The sequence below is a fragment of the Schizosaccharomyces octosporus genome, assembly GCF_000150505.1.
Source record: "Schizosaccharomyces octosporus yFS286 unplaced genomic scaffold supercont6.2, whole genome shotgun sequence".
Lineage (NCBI taxonomy): Eukaryota > Fungi > Ascomycota > Schizosaccharomycetes > Schizosaccharomycetales > Schizosaccharomycetaceae > Schizosaccharomyces > Schizosaccharomyces octosporus.
In genome coordinates, this window is record NW_013185620.1 from 1655721 (window position 1) to 1671380 (window position 15660).

General features: G+C 37.0%; 8 protein-coding genes across 8 annotated transcripts; 2 read left to right on the top strand and 6 right to left on the bottom strand.

Moving 5' to 3' along the window:
* Positions 1–42: 42 nt before the first annotated feature.
* Positions 43–2044, bottom strand: SOCG_00169 (homoserine dehydrogenase). Its single transcript, XM_013162589.1, has 2 exons — positions 1380–2044; positions 43–1207 (listed from the first exon to the last, which is right to left on the bottom strand). The coding sequence occupies exons 1-2, from the start codon at positions 1606–1608 to the stop codon at positions 117–119; spliced, it is 1320 nt and encodes a 439-aa protein (XP_013018043.1). The 5' UTR covers positions 1609–2044; the 3' UTR covers positions 43–116.
* A 406-nt stretch (positions 2045–2450) lies between these two features.
* SOCG_00170 (serine/threonine protein phosphatase PP1) lies at positions 2451–4883 on the top strand. The gene is made up of 3 exons (XM_013162590.1): positions 2451–2828; positions 3158–3984; positions 4034–4883. Exons 1-3 carry the CDS (start codon positions 2777–2779, stop codon positions 4139–4141), a joined length of 987 nt encoding a protein of 328 aa, XP_013018044.1. The 5' UTR covers positions 2451–2776; the 3' UTR covers positions 4142–4883.
* Positions 4884–5101: 218 nt separating this feature from the next.
* Positions 5102–5526, bottom strand: SOCG_00171 (60S ribosomal protein L29). Its single transcript, XM_013162591.1, has 2 exons — positions 5472–5526; positions 5102–5419 (listed from the first exon to the last, which is right to left on the bottom strand). The coding sequence occupies exons 1-2, from the start codon at positions 5496–5498 to the stop codon at positions 5246–5248; spliced, it is 201 nt and encodes a 66-aa protein (XP_013018045.1). The 5' UTR covers positions 5499–5526; the 3' UTR covers positions 5102–5245.
* Positions 5527–5832: 306 nt separating this feature from the next.
* SOCG_00172 (FACT complex component Pob3) lies at positions 5833–7481 on the bottom strand (the record flags this gene model as incomplete). Its single annotated transcript, XM_013162592.1, has 2 exons — positions 7225–7481; positions 5833–7173 (listed from the first exon to the last, which is right to left on the bottom strand). The coding sequence occupies exons 1-2, from the start codon at positions 7459–7461 to the stop codon at positions 5833–5835; spliced, it is 1578 nt and encodes a 525-aa protein (XP_013018046.1). The 5' UTR covers positions 7462–7481.
* A 193-nt stretch (positions 7482–7674) lies between these two features.
* SOCG_00173 (uncharacterized protein) lies at positions 7675–9196 on the bottom strand. Its single transcript, XM_013162593.1, has one exon. It carries the CDS (start codon positions 9099–9101, stop codon positions 8727–8729), a length of 375 nt encoding a protein of 124 aa, XP_013018047.1. The 5' UTR covers positions 9102–9196; the 3' UTR covers positions 7675–8726.
* On the top strand, positions 9158–10703 carry SOCG_05570 (uncharacterized protein). Its single transcript, XM_013164080.1, has one exon. It carries the CDS (start codon positions 9246–9248, stop codon positions 9645–9647), a length of 402 nt encoding a protein of 133 aa, XP_013019534.1. The 5' UTR covers positions 9158–9245; the 3' UTR covers positions 9648–10703.
* SOCG_00174 (WD repeat protein) lies at positions 10588–13919 on the bottom strand. The gene is made up of 6 exons (XM_013162594.1): positions 13738–13919; positions 13601–13694; positions 11673–13557; positions 11541–11616; positions 11253–11499; positions 10588–11203 (listed from the first exon to the last, which is right to left on the bottom strand). Exons 1-6 carry the CDS (start codon positions 13796–13798, stop codon positions 11113–11115), a joined length of 2454 nt encoding a protein of 817 aa, XP_013018048.1. The 5' UTR covers positions 13799–13919; the 3' UTR covers positions 10588–11112.
* SOCG_00175 (phosphatidylinositol-3,4,5-trisphosphate3-phosphatase) lies at positions 13861–15202 on the bottom strand. Its single transcript, XM_013162595.1, has one exon. The coding sequence runs from the start codon at positions 15054–15056 to the stop codon at positions 14001–14003; it is 1056 nt and encodes a 351-aa protein (XP_013018049.1). The 5' UTR covers positions 15057–15202; the 3' UTR covers positions 13861–14000.
* Positions 15203–15660: the final 458 nt, after the last annotated feature.

Below are 15660 nucleotides of genomic sequence, written 5' to 3' on the forward strand. Positions count from 1 at the left end.
TTAGGGTACTTGTGTGTTTTAACTGGAAAACCTCTAATATAATGTAAACAAAAAAAATTTAAATTTTTCAAATTCTAAATATGATCAAAACACCCTCATCCAAAAAAATAAGTTGATTAAGCGCTAGGAGCATCACCAGCACGAACTTGAGACATAATCTTGATCATGTCACCAAGAACGCCAGCTGCAGTGACAGCGGGGCCAGCACCAGCACCGATGATGACCAGAGGGCGTGCTTGGTAACGCTTGGTGGTGAAAGCGATGATGTTGTCAGAAGATTGGAGGTTAGCAAAAGGATGAGAGGCATCATACTTTTCAAGCTTGACCAATGTTGACTTGTTGACAACATCAGCTTCACCGACAAAACGAACAACCTTTCCTTCCTTCTCAGCTTCGTCACGGATCTTGGCGAACTCAGCATCGTAATTGGGCAAGCCAGCCATAAATTCATCGGCGTTAGCAGCAGATTCCAAAGGCTTAGGAATCAAAGACTTGACGGGGAAGGAACTGGGAGACTCTACTTGAACACCGGCAAGACGAGACAAAATTGTGACTTTACGAGCAACGTCCATACCATTCAAATCGTCACGAGGATCGGGTTCAGTATAACCATTTTCTTTGGCAATTTTAACAATGTCAGAGAAAGAGGCAGTACCCTTCTTACCGTTGGGAGACCAAACGTTGAAAATGTAAGATAAAGTACCAGAGAAAATACCTTCAACCTTGAGAATTTCATCACCAGTAGCAATGAGTTCCTTGAGTGTGGAGATAATGGGCAAGCCAGCACCAACGGAGGCCTCGTGCATCAAATGACCATTACTTGTCTTGGAAGCCTCGACCAAAGAGTTGTAGACATCGGCATTTGCAGAGAAACCCTTCTTGTTGGGAGTAGCAATGCTAATGTTCTTGGCCAAAAATTTGGGGTAAGAGCTAGCCACGAGGTCGGAAGAAGTGTTGTCAACCACGATGGCAGGGAGAGGAGAACTCGAAAGGAAATCGAGCAAAACGTCAACGGAGAGAGCACCTTGGTTTTGAGCATGTAAATTTCTCCATTGGGTCAAATCAATGGGTTTGTAGTCATTGGAGATGCAGTAGCCTCTTGTGCTGGTAATGGCGACGACGTTGAAGGAAGGAGTACCTTTTTGGGAGGCAGTGACATTAAAGTCCCTGATTTGGTTTATCAGTTCACCTCCGATGGTACCAGTACCTTGAGTAGTTGTTAGCAAAGGACAGACAAGAATTACATTGGTCGGTGGTAGCCAGTTGAATGAGAAGATACATCCATAGTAAAAGGTCTCCCTACTTCCTAAGTCTTTTTCACCTTTGTTTCAGAAAAACAAAAAGAAAAAGAAAAGGAAAAAAATGCAAAGCTTACTTACCGATAATAGCAACGTTTACGTTTGTTCTTTCAGTCATTTTATGAAACCGGTTGTTGGCAGAGGAAAAAGTCGCAGTAGAGAAGAAAGATGCACAGGGCCGATGATTTGGGTTTGATGTGAACGATAAAGACTTCTGACTATTGAAGATGTGTGATCTAAACAATGGGATTGATGTATTCTTGGGAAAGGATGAAAAAAAAAGGCGAGACAGTGTCTTTGAATAAGACATTGGTAAACCGAAATTGATTCTTTAAAAAATCGTTGCTCGCGAGAATATCTGGATGTGTAAATAAAAATATTAATAATAATAAAAAAAAAAAAAAAAAGTTCAGATTTAAAGGAGAATGAATGAGCTGAGGTAGCTGCGTTTCTCGATTTTCTGTATTATGCACTTCTTAACAAATGGTATGGTATGGGAATCCTTTCTTGCTTCTTAAACTCTTACAAAAAATGAATGAAAAGCTAACATTTAATAAGAAGAAGCCCAAATAGCAATAAATATATGAGGGAGTTAGATTCCAAATGCCAAATTAATTCTCTCGTATTGTTTCTAGGGTTTCCTTCTTCAACATCTCTAAACAAATAATTTTTAAAATTTTTTTATTTGTAATAAAATACATTCATTTGAATTAATACTGTTTTCAAGAGACGAAATTCAAGTCTTCATTTGTTTACACAAGAAATATGTCACCGATTAAATTATTTCCCAAACAATACTGTGAGTACTAGTCATCCATTTCCGGTATTACAAGGGCTTTTGAAACTAAAAGTAATGTGTATCATCATATCTTCTTGGATAAATGTCTCGCAACATGCATTAATAGACGTTTATATGAATCCTTTATAACATCTGTTCTTTTTAATGCGTTTTTTCTCCTTTCGTTTTCATTTAAGAAGAGCTTATGTATACTTTTATAGAAATGAAATTTATTTAAATCATTTTCTTCTATGGAACTCCAAATTTGACAATGAAAATTATGTCTTTTTTTTTATATTTTTATTTATATGTAAACAGAAGATGTGACTTCTGTTACCTATCTGATAATTTCACATGGTCCTTCTCCCTATATGTGTGGGTGGTGGTACCCTAAGCCCACTTCAGTCACTCATTAGCCAGTTCTCAACCACCTCTTTAGCGCACTCCGTGTTCTGCAATCTGCCAACAACCGTTCTCTTTGAAAAATCAACAAAAGAAGAAATTTCAGTGGATTTTCTTTAGATTACCGCTTTAGAGTGAACAGATACGCTGGATTGAAGGATTATTGAGGACAAATTTCCAACGACATTTTCGAGTGGTAAAAACCTAAGAAAAGTCCAATTTTTTACTTACGTATACTTTTGTTTACTTCGTTTTTCTTTTAAACCCCTTTTTAATCGGGTTTTTCTATTGCTATAAAATGTCAAACCAAGATGTGGATTTAGACTCCATTATAGATCGCTTGTTGGAGGGTATGTTGATTTGTAATTAATTTTGGTTTTATTTGCATGGATAAAATCATCGATGAAGTTAAGTTGGTCGCTCAGAAATTCATACGCAAGCACCCTCACTTGAAGGTCTTTTCCTTTTCGTTCCTTCTACAGGGGAGGGGGAAGTATTTTTCCAAATCATCAATCGACAGGAATAGGCTTGTGTGTTTGAGTAGAAGGATAACAATCTGAGACCTTCTTGTGATCTTGGGTTGCCGAACGACTGCTTCTCGATTTCATGCATAAAATTTTGTATAGTCTATTTTTGACATAATTTTTCTGCTTTTCGTTTACTAACTTTTTCCATTTAGTCCGAGTCAACCGTCCTGGAAAACAAGTTCAATTGGCTGAAAATGAAATCCGCTTTTTGTGCAACAAAGCCCGTGAAATATTTATTAGCCAACCCATATTATTAGAGTTAGAAGCTCCTCTTAAGATCTGCGGTGATATTCATGGTCAATATTACGACCTTTTACGACTGTTTGAATATGGCGGCTTCCCTCCAGAGGCTAATTACTTGTTTTTGGGTGATTATGTAGATCGTGGTAAGCAAAGTTTGGAGGTTATTTGCTTGTTGCTTGCCTATAAAATTAAGTACCCGGAGAATTTCTTTATCCTTCGTGGTAATCATGAATGTGCTAGCATCAACCGTATCTACGGCTTTTACGACGAATGCAAGCGTCGCTACAACATCAAACTTTGGAAAACATTTACTGATTGTTTTAACTGTCTTCCAATTGCTGCTATCATTGACGAAAAAATCTTTACTATGCATGGTGGTCTTTCTCCTGATTTGAACTCTATGGATCAAATTCAACGCATCATGCGCCCTACAGATGTTCCCGACACTGGTCTGCTTTGTGATCTTTTGTGGTCCGATCCTGACAACGACCTTACTGGTTGGGGTGACAATGATCGTGGTGTTTCGTTCACATTTGGTCCTGATGTTGTGTCTCGATTTTTGCATAAACACGACATGGACCTTGTGTGCCGAGCACACCAGGTTGTTGAAGATGGCTATCAGTTTTTCTCGAAACGCCAGTTGGTAACTTTGTTCAGTGCTCCCAACTATTGTGGTGAATTTGATAACGCTGGTGCTATGATGAGCGTAGATGAAAGTCTTCTTTGTAGCTTCCAGGTATGTCCTATTTTTTAAAGCCTTCTTCGTTGACTAACAAATAATTTAGATATTAAAACCCGCAGAGAAAAAACAACGTTACGGCGGTTACCAGGGAATGGGTCAGAACTGGCACATAAATACTCCTCGGAAAGGTAAGGCAGGAAATTCAAAATAAAGCATTTGATGTTTCTCATGGTTTTCCTGAACTTTATTTATTCTTTTGGCCTTTGAATGTGATAAATTAAAAGCTGTAATTGTTTTTTGATTCCAGCGCTTCGCTGTCTTATAACGTTTCACTATCTGCGCCTGTTTGCATGAGCATTAGTTTGGATAATTAGAGCAACCTGGTTTTATTTTTGATTTCACATTACCTTCGTCTTATCTGTCTGTTCTCCCTAATCCTTAGATGTAACTAAGAATTTAGACCTCAATCTTTTCTTTTCCTTTCATCTATATTCTATTATGAAATATATATATACCTCACTAGGGGATAAAATTTTTACGCTAGGTTACTTTACATACGGTACTTTTTGGCATACAAAGGAATAAGCAAGCGTGGCTACTGATGACTTGGCATTCCTTCTTTTAGTGCTGGATCCCATATCCTTTAACGTTTCGTTTAATCTACTATACTTCGTCACATCGTTAACCACGAGCAATTGATGGAACTTTGATTCAGTAGCATTTTTACCATTTCATCCTTTGTACTTCACTGAAACCTAAGCTTTCAACGTCTTACATTTACACATAAATACTATCAAACATTTTTATACCGCTCATCAGCGAGTTTATTTGAGTGTCGGCTGTACCTAAATAGTTCTGTTAATTCTAGTATTATCTTCTACTATTCTTATATATATTTTCATAGACCATCAATCTTATATGTTTCGTGTTATTGTATACAATATAGATACAACAGAAACTTCGCTGTATCCGCCCATTCTTGACAATACGCGGGTTTATTAACCGATGCATCGCCAATATGTATAAGACAGACAAATTAATCTAGCACACTAATACAAGACAACCGTACTAGTTACAACGATTGACTCTAGTAAATGTGCTTTCGTTAAGACTATTTTCAACAACGCCAGTTTCAATTTTCAAGGTACTACAGCTTACGAGAAAAAGTTTCGACAAATACATGATTGAATTGAGCCCAACAAATAACTGTAAGTGAACCAAATTCGAATTTACAAAAACATATAACCAGCTACCGGACAATGAAATTTATACGTGAAAATACCAATTTCTTAAAAGTTATCTCCTAAGTAGAGATTTAGGCATTTCCAGCAGAAGCGGCAGCCTTGGCTTCCTTGTTGGCCTGGACAGTACCACGGTTGGCGAACTTTTGGTTACGACGGAACTTGGCGTCACGGTACTTCAAGGAGTCATAACGGTGCTTTTGAGGGCGCTTGATACCGTTACGGTGAGCCTTCTTGTTTTGGTTGTGCTATTCATGTTAGTCTTGTCTCTTTATCATTCATGTATCCGAAGCAACTTACATTAGTGTGGTTTTTAGACTTGGCCATTTTGGTTCCTGGATAAAAGTACGACACTAATCAAAAGTAAAATATTAAGTACAAAAAAGCAGTCACAAAATTGTCGCGCTGCTGTCAACACAAAACATAGTGAGCTCTTTAGGGTTTTGTAAACCCTTAAACGAAAAAAAGCCTACGTAATCGTATATATAAACAGGGTATGCTGCGAAAATCAGCATTGTCAAAGAAAAAAACAAAAAATTTAAGATGAGAGTATTAAGTAGAATTGATGAATGAATAAAAAGGCATTTTGTAAATACTCATTAGAAACTATATGAAATTTCCGGTATACAAAAAGGGTATGCATTCAACTAACTATAAGTTATTATTCCTCGTCAGAACCAGCTTCATCTTCATCATTGCCCGAGGATGAACCAGCTTCATCTTCATCATTGCCCGAGGATGAACCAGCTTCTTCATCGTATTCTTCAGCGACATCACTTTCACTTCCAGCACGGAAATCTTCATCTTCAGACATAGATTCACCCATTGCTTCATCTCCTTCTTCCTCATCTTCGTCTGCAAGTGCAGCATTGAGAAGGGATTGTTGGGCTTCGTCAGCCAAGTCGTTGTGAATTTTAACGTGTTTAGACTCTAAGTAGCGTACGATGGCATTTTGTTCTTCTCTATTAATATTGGAAAATTGATAAGAGGTTCCGGAACGTAAAGAAAATGTCAAATCAAAAGTACGAGATGCTGAAACAGACATGCCTACACGAGACAAAGTGACACGTGCCAAATCAGCAATGGTAATAAGGATAGTAGGCTTAGGAATAAAGAGTAAATATTGATCAAGAATGTATAACTGACCTTCGTTGGCTTTGAAAGAACACTTCACAGCGGCATGACCATGATGACTCATAAAATTAGCGGGGGTAATAACCTTTCTATTCGTCAAGCCTTGGAAGATCTGACTAACAACCTCATATGCTGGCTGGTCATAGCTTGTTTTTAGTTTATCCGCATATTTTTCGCGTAGTACACCTTCTTCCATGTTGAGATCCACTTCCATGTCTTCATCTCGAATGAACTGTGTCACAAGAAACGGATAGCGGGTTTGACCTTGGCGTAATGGAGGATCTAAGCCGATTACAAATGCAACATGCTGCTCGTCGGGTTTTGGAAGTAAGAAGAGACGGTTGATAGAACTGTATTCCACCTTATAGTCATAAGTTTTACCACGAAGACGCATGGAAGTTTCGTACATATCTATATCATAGCGACCACGAGGTGTCAATAAGAGAATTTCAGAGAAAGAAACAATAGCATCACCAGCAGCTTGTCCAATGTCGGCGCGCTCCTTAATCGATTCATAAAAAAGATTTGCAGCGTTCTGTTCAGTTTCTTCGCCTTCGGCAGCGTCTTCTTTCGATGTAGTTCCAGGAATGTAAAGACGCATTTCCACTAGTTCGTCCGCCTGAGCAGAAGGGACGGGAGAATCCTTCACATTCGAAAATTCTAAGGCAACTTCATTTTTTCCTGAAAGATTACTATTGTTAACCGCGCTTATGGGAATTTCAAATGCCGGACGAGAATTCACGTTGAAAACGAGCTCTGATCCGAGAAATTCGGAATCTCCCCAATTCCATCCTTTAATAGAAAACTCTTTTTGTTCAATCCCCATGTCATAATTCTGTTTAATAAAGCTAGCCAAACCGTCAAAGTCCTACATTGATTTGTTAATGTTCATCCCAAAGTAGCAATCATGACAACTTACCTCCTGAGCAAATCCATCTAAACTAACAGGGGATCGATTCTTTAAGATAATTTTCAATTCATAACCTCTCGCAAAATGACTCCAGCAAAATCTCCGAATTTCACTTAAAGGCAAAGTGAATGGTTCTGTAAGAGCACTTGACTTCCAGCCTAATCCGCTTGGAGCGATTCGAAGTTTTCCTGGTTGTGCACTTAGATTTAAATAAATATTATCGTACTGAACAGTTTTAGCTGCCATTTTGAACGCGTAAATGAAGATGCTCTGGAAGACCCAAGTGAAAGGTTACTTTTGCTTGCCTCTTTGCTTTTTAAGATACATTCGTATATCTCCTTAAATGATTTACAGTTACCTACTGAGATAAACCGATAACATCGTAACATGTCTCTCGATAATATAATATGTTTAATATGTTAAAATGCTGAATGAAAACTATAAAAATGATGTTTTTGAGCAGAATATTCCTCACAATATGTTAAAATAAGATCCAGAGACTGGATTCAACGTGATGAAACTATTGAATTATTGTTTTGAGTCTGTACAACCTTCCAGGCTGAATCAACTACTAAATGCAAAGAAATTTACAAAAGCAAAACCGAATTATTCGTTTGGCTAGCAAAACTTTAAAGGCATCAAGAAGAAAAATATATAATTTTTTACCATTCTTATATTTAGGATTTGAAATTCATCCAAATAGCAAGTCGTAAATACAAGATATTCTATTTTTGTTGATGATCAAATAGGATCCAATTTCCCTACAGTCTGTTCACAAAATCCGATCACGATCGATCACTTTCAAAGTTATCCAGAATAATTATGTGGAATTTAATCATTGAAATCAGTAAAAGTTCTCTTCAGTAGAGAACCAATTTAGACTCGAGCACAAAAATGGAAAGGTACTATGACACTTTAGTCCAAAGGGATTTGCATAAAGACAAGAAACCCAAGTTTGTCTATTGAATAGAAAATAAACCCGTAGAATACAGTTAAACTTTATTTCTTTTGTCAATGGAAAACGTCGCCGGTTATGACCAAAATATCCTTTATTTCGTAAATCCTACTTAGTAGCATCTGTGTTTGGTGGATTGTATTATAAGCGACAGAAAAGGATAGGTGTACGCAAGGAGAAAAAAGGGAAAAATCGTCTTTAGATAACATGAAAGTGTGAGTAGAATAGTTCTTTCTCTGCTAGAATGCAACCTGGACATCATAAAAGAACCTCGTTTTCAGAAATAGCTATTTGGCAAAAGGTTATAGTACACAATTGGCTTAAACAGAATGATACGTATGTTTTATTCGTCCATCAGTTTTAATCCTGAATCGACATGAGAAGTACTTATGTACAATTCTCCTGTAATGCAATATCCTTACTGTTCACTTCAGGACCTCTCACTAGGATTTATTTTCGAGTCTTGAACGGGGCTCAAACAGATAGTCTTTGGAATCAAATTACCTACTCTCTGTGCAAATTACTACCTTCGGTACTAACCATGCTCGTGGGTTGGCTATTCTCTACCATCATCCTTTCTTGGTAATTCTTCCATAGGAATAGAATCCACATCGATATCGACAACAATGGGTCGGAAGTAGGCGTAAATTGCAAGAAGGCAAATTAAAGCAAAAATTGAGCTGGGAATAATCGTGTAAGATGCGAAACTACCACGAACACTGGTATCTTTGTCTTTAATTGCAAAGTAGCATATATAAGAATAAACCATAACAATTGAATTTAAACGAATAAACTTCTCCCAGAAAACTGACAAACCTTCATTTCTTTTACGAAGACGTTCCCAAAGACATCTATTATAATTCTCTTCGGGATTAAGGGAAATTTCAGATGATAAAGGAACCGTTTCCTCTACCGTTTCTTTATAACTCATCTTATATATCTATTTCATATGTTGATGTTGGTGGTGAATTTGAGCGGGTATGAATGCGTCAATGTTAGTAACCATATTCCTTCCTTTACGACCACGCTGAGTTTTCTGATAAGAAAAGTCGTAAAGGAAGTTCATTGATCCAACATGTTTAAGCCAAGAATTGTAGTCAATTATTGGAGACCTGAAGACGATTCGTACGAACGGATCAATCAAGCCATTATAGAGAACAACACAGCGTTGTTTATCGTGAATTGTTGTACTTTACTTGTTTGTCTTGTAATTATCTGTCTTGCTGCAACAAAAAATTACCATGGGAAAGTAGACTTGGTCAATCATTTATATTTAGCTTCTACTCCTTTGTTTATTGTGATGACAACATGTTATTTTTACATGCGAGCTAAAAGCTTAAGTTCTAGAGTACCAAGAAAAGAAAGAGAAAGAATTGAAAGAGAGAAACGACTATCGAAGGGAGAACCCTTCGAACTTCCCGGCTCAGACATGTCAGGTCAGGCTTTACCTGAATACACTGAAAGAAACGAACACTAAATACGACAAACAACAGGAAGACATACATATAAATATCGTTAGGTTAATGATGAACGATAAATGTCTGGGCCAACGAATTTCCTACTTTATGATGAAAACGTACTTGGAATCCGTCATAAAAGTTAGTGTAATAAACCCTCATTAGAGACATCGTATGGTAAATCGCTGCAACCGAAGATATACTTCTTGAACCTTTTTTTTTCTTTTTTTTTCGACTCAATACGAATATGATGGTCCCATACAATTTTTGTGGGTGAACTGATGAACTCTGTATCCCTTCTATCAGAAGGAGAATAGGGCTACAACATGCCCATTGAGCTAGTTTGCCTGAATACAACTACCCGAAATCAGGTCGAAATACCTTGTTGGAGACGCATGTCAGACGCCTTGCTTAGAATAATGGAAACTTCTTTCTACTTATCATTCATCAACTGCTAATTCATAAAAGTTCGGACTTAGAAGCAACACCTTGAAAATATCAGTTTATCATATTATTTTGCTACCTCAAAATTTAAAAGCAGACAAAAGGTTTGTAAGTATCGCTTCAGTATATATATTCATTGAGTTATAATATCTACTTTTACATATATTCCTATAAATCAAGGATTTTGTGTGAGAAAACCATGGTTCATTCAAAAGGTAGGACATTCTCGTTTGTCGTTACTCCAGACTGTCTTGGCTTGGCTTAAAACTTCGACAGAAAAGAAAGCATGTTTAAACCGACTGTCTGTCTTCCTTATAACCCAAGTTCTTTTCCTCAAATATATACTCCAAACACTATTTTTCAAAGTACATACGAACTAAGAAATTTACAGATCGATACTCAATTACGACTTTCCGAATATGAAGACATATTTACTAACATTTACAACATCAACGGTGACCTACACAATTCGCCTACTTATTTACTCTACTCCATTACCTTGACTCTCAATAAGTAACCTTAGAAGGAATAATGCAATTTCTTAATCTATTATTAAAAAGAATTAGACAAAAGATGCCAACCCATAGCAAAAACGGTTTAAAAAAAACAGAAAAAGCAATTGAAAAAACCAACGTAAATGCAACTTACGTGTCTTCATTTCTGTCTTTTGTATGTAAACAAACGAGGACAACATAATAGCAGTTATTCGAAAATCCCAGAAAATAGTTTCTGTATTAAAGTCGTAGAACAAAAGAAGAACAATAGGGTAGAATAACCCAAATAATAATAATAATAATAAATAAACAAGAAAACCCGGCAAGGAAGTATTTACTCTACTCAAATTGTGCTTGAGGGACTGGTGTATAAGAGATTTTTGCATTCAACGAGAAAAAAATCTTTCTTTTCACTTGCTAGATTTAATTTACTGCCACGCTCAGAGAAAGTACAAGATACAAATGGTTGAACTTTAGCAAGAACTAATTGCATGATTGAAAAGAAGAAAAAGTGTAAAAATCAAGGAAGCAAAAAAAAAGAAAATAATTACATAATTGTACAAGCGTTCGTGTCTAATACCTCGTTTCCAAAGCCATCGTCCATGTGTGCACGGTAAGCTAAATGAGAGAGCATCCTACTAAATCTTGTTAGCACTTCGAAAACTGCCAATATCCAACAAAACATACCTTGTTATATAGGAATCTCGAGATCCTTGTTCTCGATTCATTTCATTCGCTGCTATAATCTTATAGCTATTTGAAGTTTGGTTACGCGATCTACCCAAAGCTGGATTGTTTTCTGTACTGAATATCTTGATGGTAGAATCAATTCCAGACACTGCGATTGTCGGAAAATATGGGTGTCCTTCTAAAACATTCACCACTTCACTATCTCCTTGAATAATAGCAAGAATCGAGGTTGACTCTTTATCCCCTTTCAACAGTCAGTAACTATCATGCAAGATTAAGTCTTACAAATAAAAAATTTTCCATCATCAGAACCGCTCATGACATATTCATCATTTAATCCAAAAAAATTAACGTCTTTTACCTGGCAAAAATATTAGCTTATTAGTCTCTAGCAAATATGGCTGAATTAGAACGTACAGTCTCGACATTACAGTGACCATAATAACTTTTAACGTGAGTCTGTATAGGAGCATTTGGCTCAACAGACTTTCTCTTCTTCGATCGAAGTGAAAGTAAACTTGGACCTTCATCTGATTCCTCCTCACTTTCCTCTGTGTTTTCGCTAACATATGTATAATCCTCATCATCCAAATCATCACCATTATTTTCACCTAGTTCATCCTCTATTTCCATTTCCGTGTAACCCGAATCTAAACTCTGGAATTCAGGCTCTGATGCGTCATCATAAGTATCCATTTCTTCCCCATACGACATGGAATGTTCTGATTCAGTATAAGAGGAATCTCCAATGTCTGAAATATTATTTGCTTCTTCGGACTCATCACGATCCCATGGTTGTAGTAGACCCCAGTTAATGTCAGCGGATATTAGACCCAAACAACCACGAAGGACTTTATGCACCCAAAAATACTTCCTGACTGAAGACAAATCGTTGGTATCAATCCTTGCAAAACCTCGTATCATTTCTGATGCGCTCCAAAACAAAACGCGCTCATGTTCATCAGGATCGCGTAAAACAAAATTTTGACGAGCTTCGTTTGGAGGAGAAGACATTTGCAAAGCCCAATGGTCACTAATACCCAAGAGATAGCGTATGACCCAATTCATAAAATCATATATCCATCCCCAACCGGCTTGTATTATCGTGTTTGATTCTAAACATGCTTTATCGTCCATTAGCACAAGGACCGAAACACAGGCCCTCCAGTAATGCAAGATTTGATTACGAATATCATGGTCAAAATGCGTTGTATCTATAAAATAATTGTAGTTTTCCATATAATAAATAGCGTCTTTCACATAACGGATAGAATGGACCATATGATTTTGATATCCGCTTGCGACACTTTCATAAAGACCGTTGTCTTGCGAAGTAAAAAGCTTTTGTATATTTTTGTACATTTGGTAGAACGTATGCCGCCTTGGTTGAGTTGTCACATACGGACTACGCAAAACCCTTGTCACTGGAGCAGAAGCTTGAGACGGTGTATTAAACCAATGTGTACCTTTGTTCTGCCTAAAGGAACTTTTCACATCTTTCGAAGCAACTGGTAATTTCCGTGGAGAATCCTCGGTCCTTTCAAATGTAGGCTCAAAAGCCTTATCTTCGTTAATATTAAATAAATATACATAATCAGAATTCCAGCTAACAAGTAATTCGTTTGGATTTGCGGTACCAAATTCGCAGCAATTGATATGATGGTCAAGTATTCCCTGAGAATTATAGGTTCCATTAGGGCTAAATTTTCGAACACATCGCGTGTCTCGTGTAAGAGAATTACCGGAGCTATTTTTCCTCCATTGATCTTTTCCTACCATTCTTCTGTCATGCAAAAAAGCATAAGGATGAGTACCTCCAACAACAAAGTAAAACGGATTGGACTTTGACATCGACATAGCATAAAGGTTAATACGATATGAGCTGTAGTTGACCAAAATAGAGGGACAATCATGATCCTGACTGCAGCGATGCGGTTCCCGAATATCAAATTGTCGTACTGTCCCGTCTTCGCTACAAGTCAAAAAGGTGGATCCATCGTCACAAGGAATGATTCGTTTCACCGAATCTGAGTGACAATTCCAACATCTCAATTGTGTTTCTATACCCTTGTTGACTTCAGTAGAATTACCTAACTCGACATCGAACAGCTTTACAAGGTTGTCACCACTAGCAGACATCACCTTACGACTATCTGAATGTGGTAGAAACTTGACACTAAAGATATTATGTAAATGTCCTGTAGATATCACATGAAGTGGTTCAAAATTATTGTAAACATCCCAAATAACCAATTGGGTATCATCGCCGCCAGACAATAAGTATTCTCCATTTTCGGACCAACTAGAACCTGTTAATAAAACTGCCAAAGAAAATTTGAACTTACTTTAATGCATTTATACAACTTGAATGGTAACTCAATTCCTTCTGTAAATCAATATTTGCCAGCCAAGATGGACTACCATAGATATCTCGTGAAACTTTTGAATGGTCAGTATTTTTTTAACGTGAATAAAGCCATACCTTTTCGATGTAGCCATTCCCGGTTTTCCAATTGACGCAGAGACAAGGAAATCCTAGACATAAGGCCAATTCTTGGGAGCTGTTCTTTTTTGGTGAACGACAGATTTTACATTCGCGGAGATGACGATGCAAGGTAATCGCTAAAGTGTCGTGCCTACCACCATATACAATATTCCATTATATAATTTCATATGTAAGAATGATCAACTACTGATTTGATAATTTTCAATAAACAATTGTTCTATGTGACTTAGTCGGTTTTTTCAATTTTCTTTCATAAAACTGTAACGAAGCGAAAGTAGGTGAAAATAAGGAACGCTGACTGACTGGTGACCATCCATTTCAATCCACGGGAATTCACAGGTTATGAAAACTTCATGATTGTTTAGATACCAGTTTTTTAAGTAGGAAATTCCACCTTCAATGGATCCCGACAACAGGGATTGAAGTTGGGTATGAAACCAAAAATGGACTTCACGAGGAAAAACGTGAAAACCGCTGGGAAAGATACTGACCATATACTCAGTTATTGGAGAAGACCAGTTACAAACTAACTTCCACCTTTGGACTCCGCAGCTGGAATTTGTGCATGGGTCCCATTTACTAGAAGTCCATAATGGAAATTTCAGACGCTTATTGTTCGAATCAAATGTGTAGAGAGCTAAAGTGAGGTTGGGAATGTTTTTGGATTCTATTTCAAATTCTTGCAAAAACGATTGCACTGGTGGCAATGCTCCAACGTTCGCTGCTGGCTGCTGATTTCGAAGCTGCAGCCAAGCTTCAATATAATGGACATAACGGATTTGGGATGGAATAGTAAGACCATATCCTCTTTTCATGCGTCTTTTCGTATAAAGGTCAATGCTTTGGACGACTGTATACCCTGCATATGCTACAAGGTAACTACAAAGCACCGTTCCCGTGCGGCCTTTTCCTGCTTTACAATGAACTACTAACTTGGATAGCGGGTCCTGAGTTAATAAGACAGCCATTCTATCGATGATCGTAAGCAGCAATGCAAACGGAGGTGGATTATGATCCTCAAACCCATAAGTTTCCACTCTTGAGAAAAATAACTTGTGGTGATAAACACTAGATTCAGCACATAAATTTATTATCGTCCACCTTTCTGAATACTTATCGAGCAAGTATTGCAAAACGACCCTTTCGTCATTCCTGTAGATTCTATGAGTACCAGCAGCTGGTGTCGACATTGCAATTAATCTGTCCGTAATTTCAACCAAATCTAGATGCCCGTAACCCTCATTACTGTCCAAACCTCTGCGACCTCTAGAAACGATCGATCGAACCGTGTTCATTCAAGTAAAATACAAAAGAAGTGAGTTTGTCGGAATTAATTCACGAAGTTAGACTTCATACTCTCTGTACTTTAAAAAGAGTATACCCTTTTATTTACTATGTTAAATTACTACTTGACCAGTTTACAAGTGTCGCTGAGTTAACAAATTACAACAACGTTTTATTTAAATTCAAATATATATACTATTATATTATTCGTATGAAACTGGATTACTAGAATTAGTATTATAGAGTAAATTAGTTTGTATATACACTGACAGATATATATAATTGTAGAAACCGATAAATTCCATACCAATTAGCTTTCCATGAAGAGAGGTAAACAACGTTTGAGAAAAGTTATCCGATACATTGGAAGGACTCAAAGTCAAACATAATGTTGATATACAAATGAACTGCTAAGACAAATGTTAACAAGGTCGGGGACGAACGGAAAAGAAGCAGCACAAAAAAAGAAGAAAAAATAAATAGATAGATAAATAAATAAATACCCAAAGAATTGAAAAGAATAGGGGAACTGTCAAAATTTAAAAACTTGCACGTACTAAACGTACAATTCCCAACAGAAATGAAATAATTAACATGAAACAAAGGAAAATGAAA

Excerpts from the sequence above, each read along its gene's own strand:
- SOCG_00175 (XM_013162595.1), bottom strand. The coding sequence starts at position 15,056 with ATGAACACGGTTCGATCGATCGTTTCTAGAGGTCGCAGAGGTTTGGAC.
- SOCG_00174 (XM_013162594.1), bottom strand. The coding sequence starts at position 13,798 with ATGTCTAGGATTTCCTTGTCTCTGCGTCAATTGGAAAACCGGGAATGG. Across the intron at positions 13,695-13,737 it reads GGAATGGCTACATCGAAAAG|TTTCACGAGATATCTATGGT; the intron begins GTATGGCTTTAT and ends ACCATTCAAAAG. Across the intron at positions 13,558-13,600 it reads AGTTGTATAAATGCATTAAA|TTGGTCCGAAAATGGAGAAT; the intron begins GTAAGTTCAAAT and ends AACAGGTTCTAG.
- SOCG_00169 (XM_013162589.1), bottom strand. The coding sequence starts at position 1,608 with ATGTCTTATTCAAAGACACTGTCTCGCCTTTTTTTTTCATCCTTTCCC. Across the intron at positions 1,208-1,379 it reads CGTAAACGTTGCTATTATCG|GTACTGGTACCATCGGAGGT; the intron begins GTAAGTAAGCTT and ends CAACTACTCAAG.
- SOCG_05570 (XM_013164080.1), top strand. The coding sequence starts at position 9,246 with ATGTTTAAGCCAAGAATTGTAGTCAATTATTGGAGACCTGAAGACGAT.
- SOCG_00173 (XM_013162593.1), bottom strand. The coding sequence starts at position 9,101 with ATGAGTTATAAAGAAACGGTAGAGGAAACGGTTCCTTTATCATCTGAA.
- SOCG_00170 (XM_013162590.1), top strand. The coding sequence starts at position 2,777 with ATGTCAAACCAAGATGTGGATTTAGACTCCATTATAGATCGCTTGTTG. Across the intron at positions 2,829-3,157 it reads TATAGATCGCTTGTTGGAGG|TCCGAGTCAACCGTCCTGGA; the intron begins GTATGTTGATTT and ends TTTTCCATTTAG. Across the intron at positions 3,985-4,033 it reads GTCTTCTTTGTAGCTTCCAG|ATATTAAAACCCGCAGAGAA; the intron begins GTATGTCCTATT and ends CAAATAATTTAG.
- SOCG_00171 (XM_013162591.1), bottom strand. The coding sequence starts at position 5,498 with ATGGCCAAGTCTAAAAACCACACTAAT. Across the intron at positions 5,420-5,471 it reads AGTCTAAAAACCACACTAAT|CACAACCAAAACAAGAAGGC; the intron begins GTAAGTTGCTTC and ends TAACATGAATAG.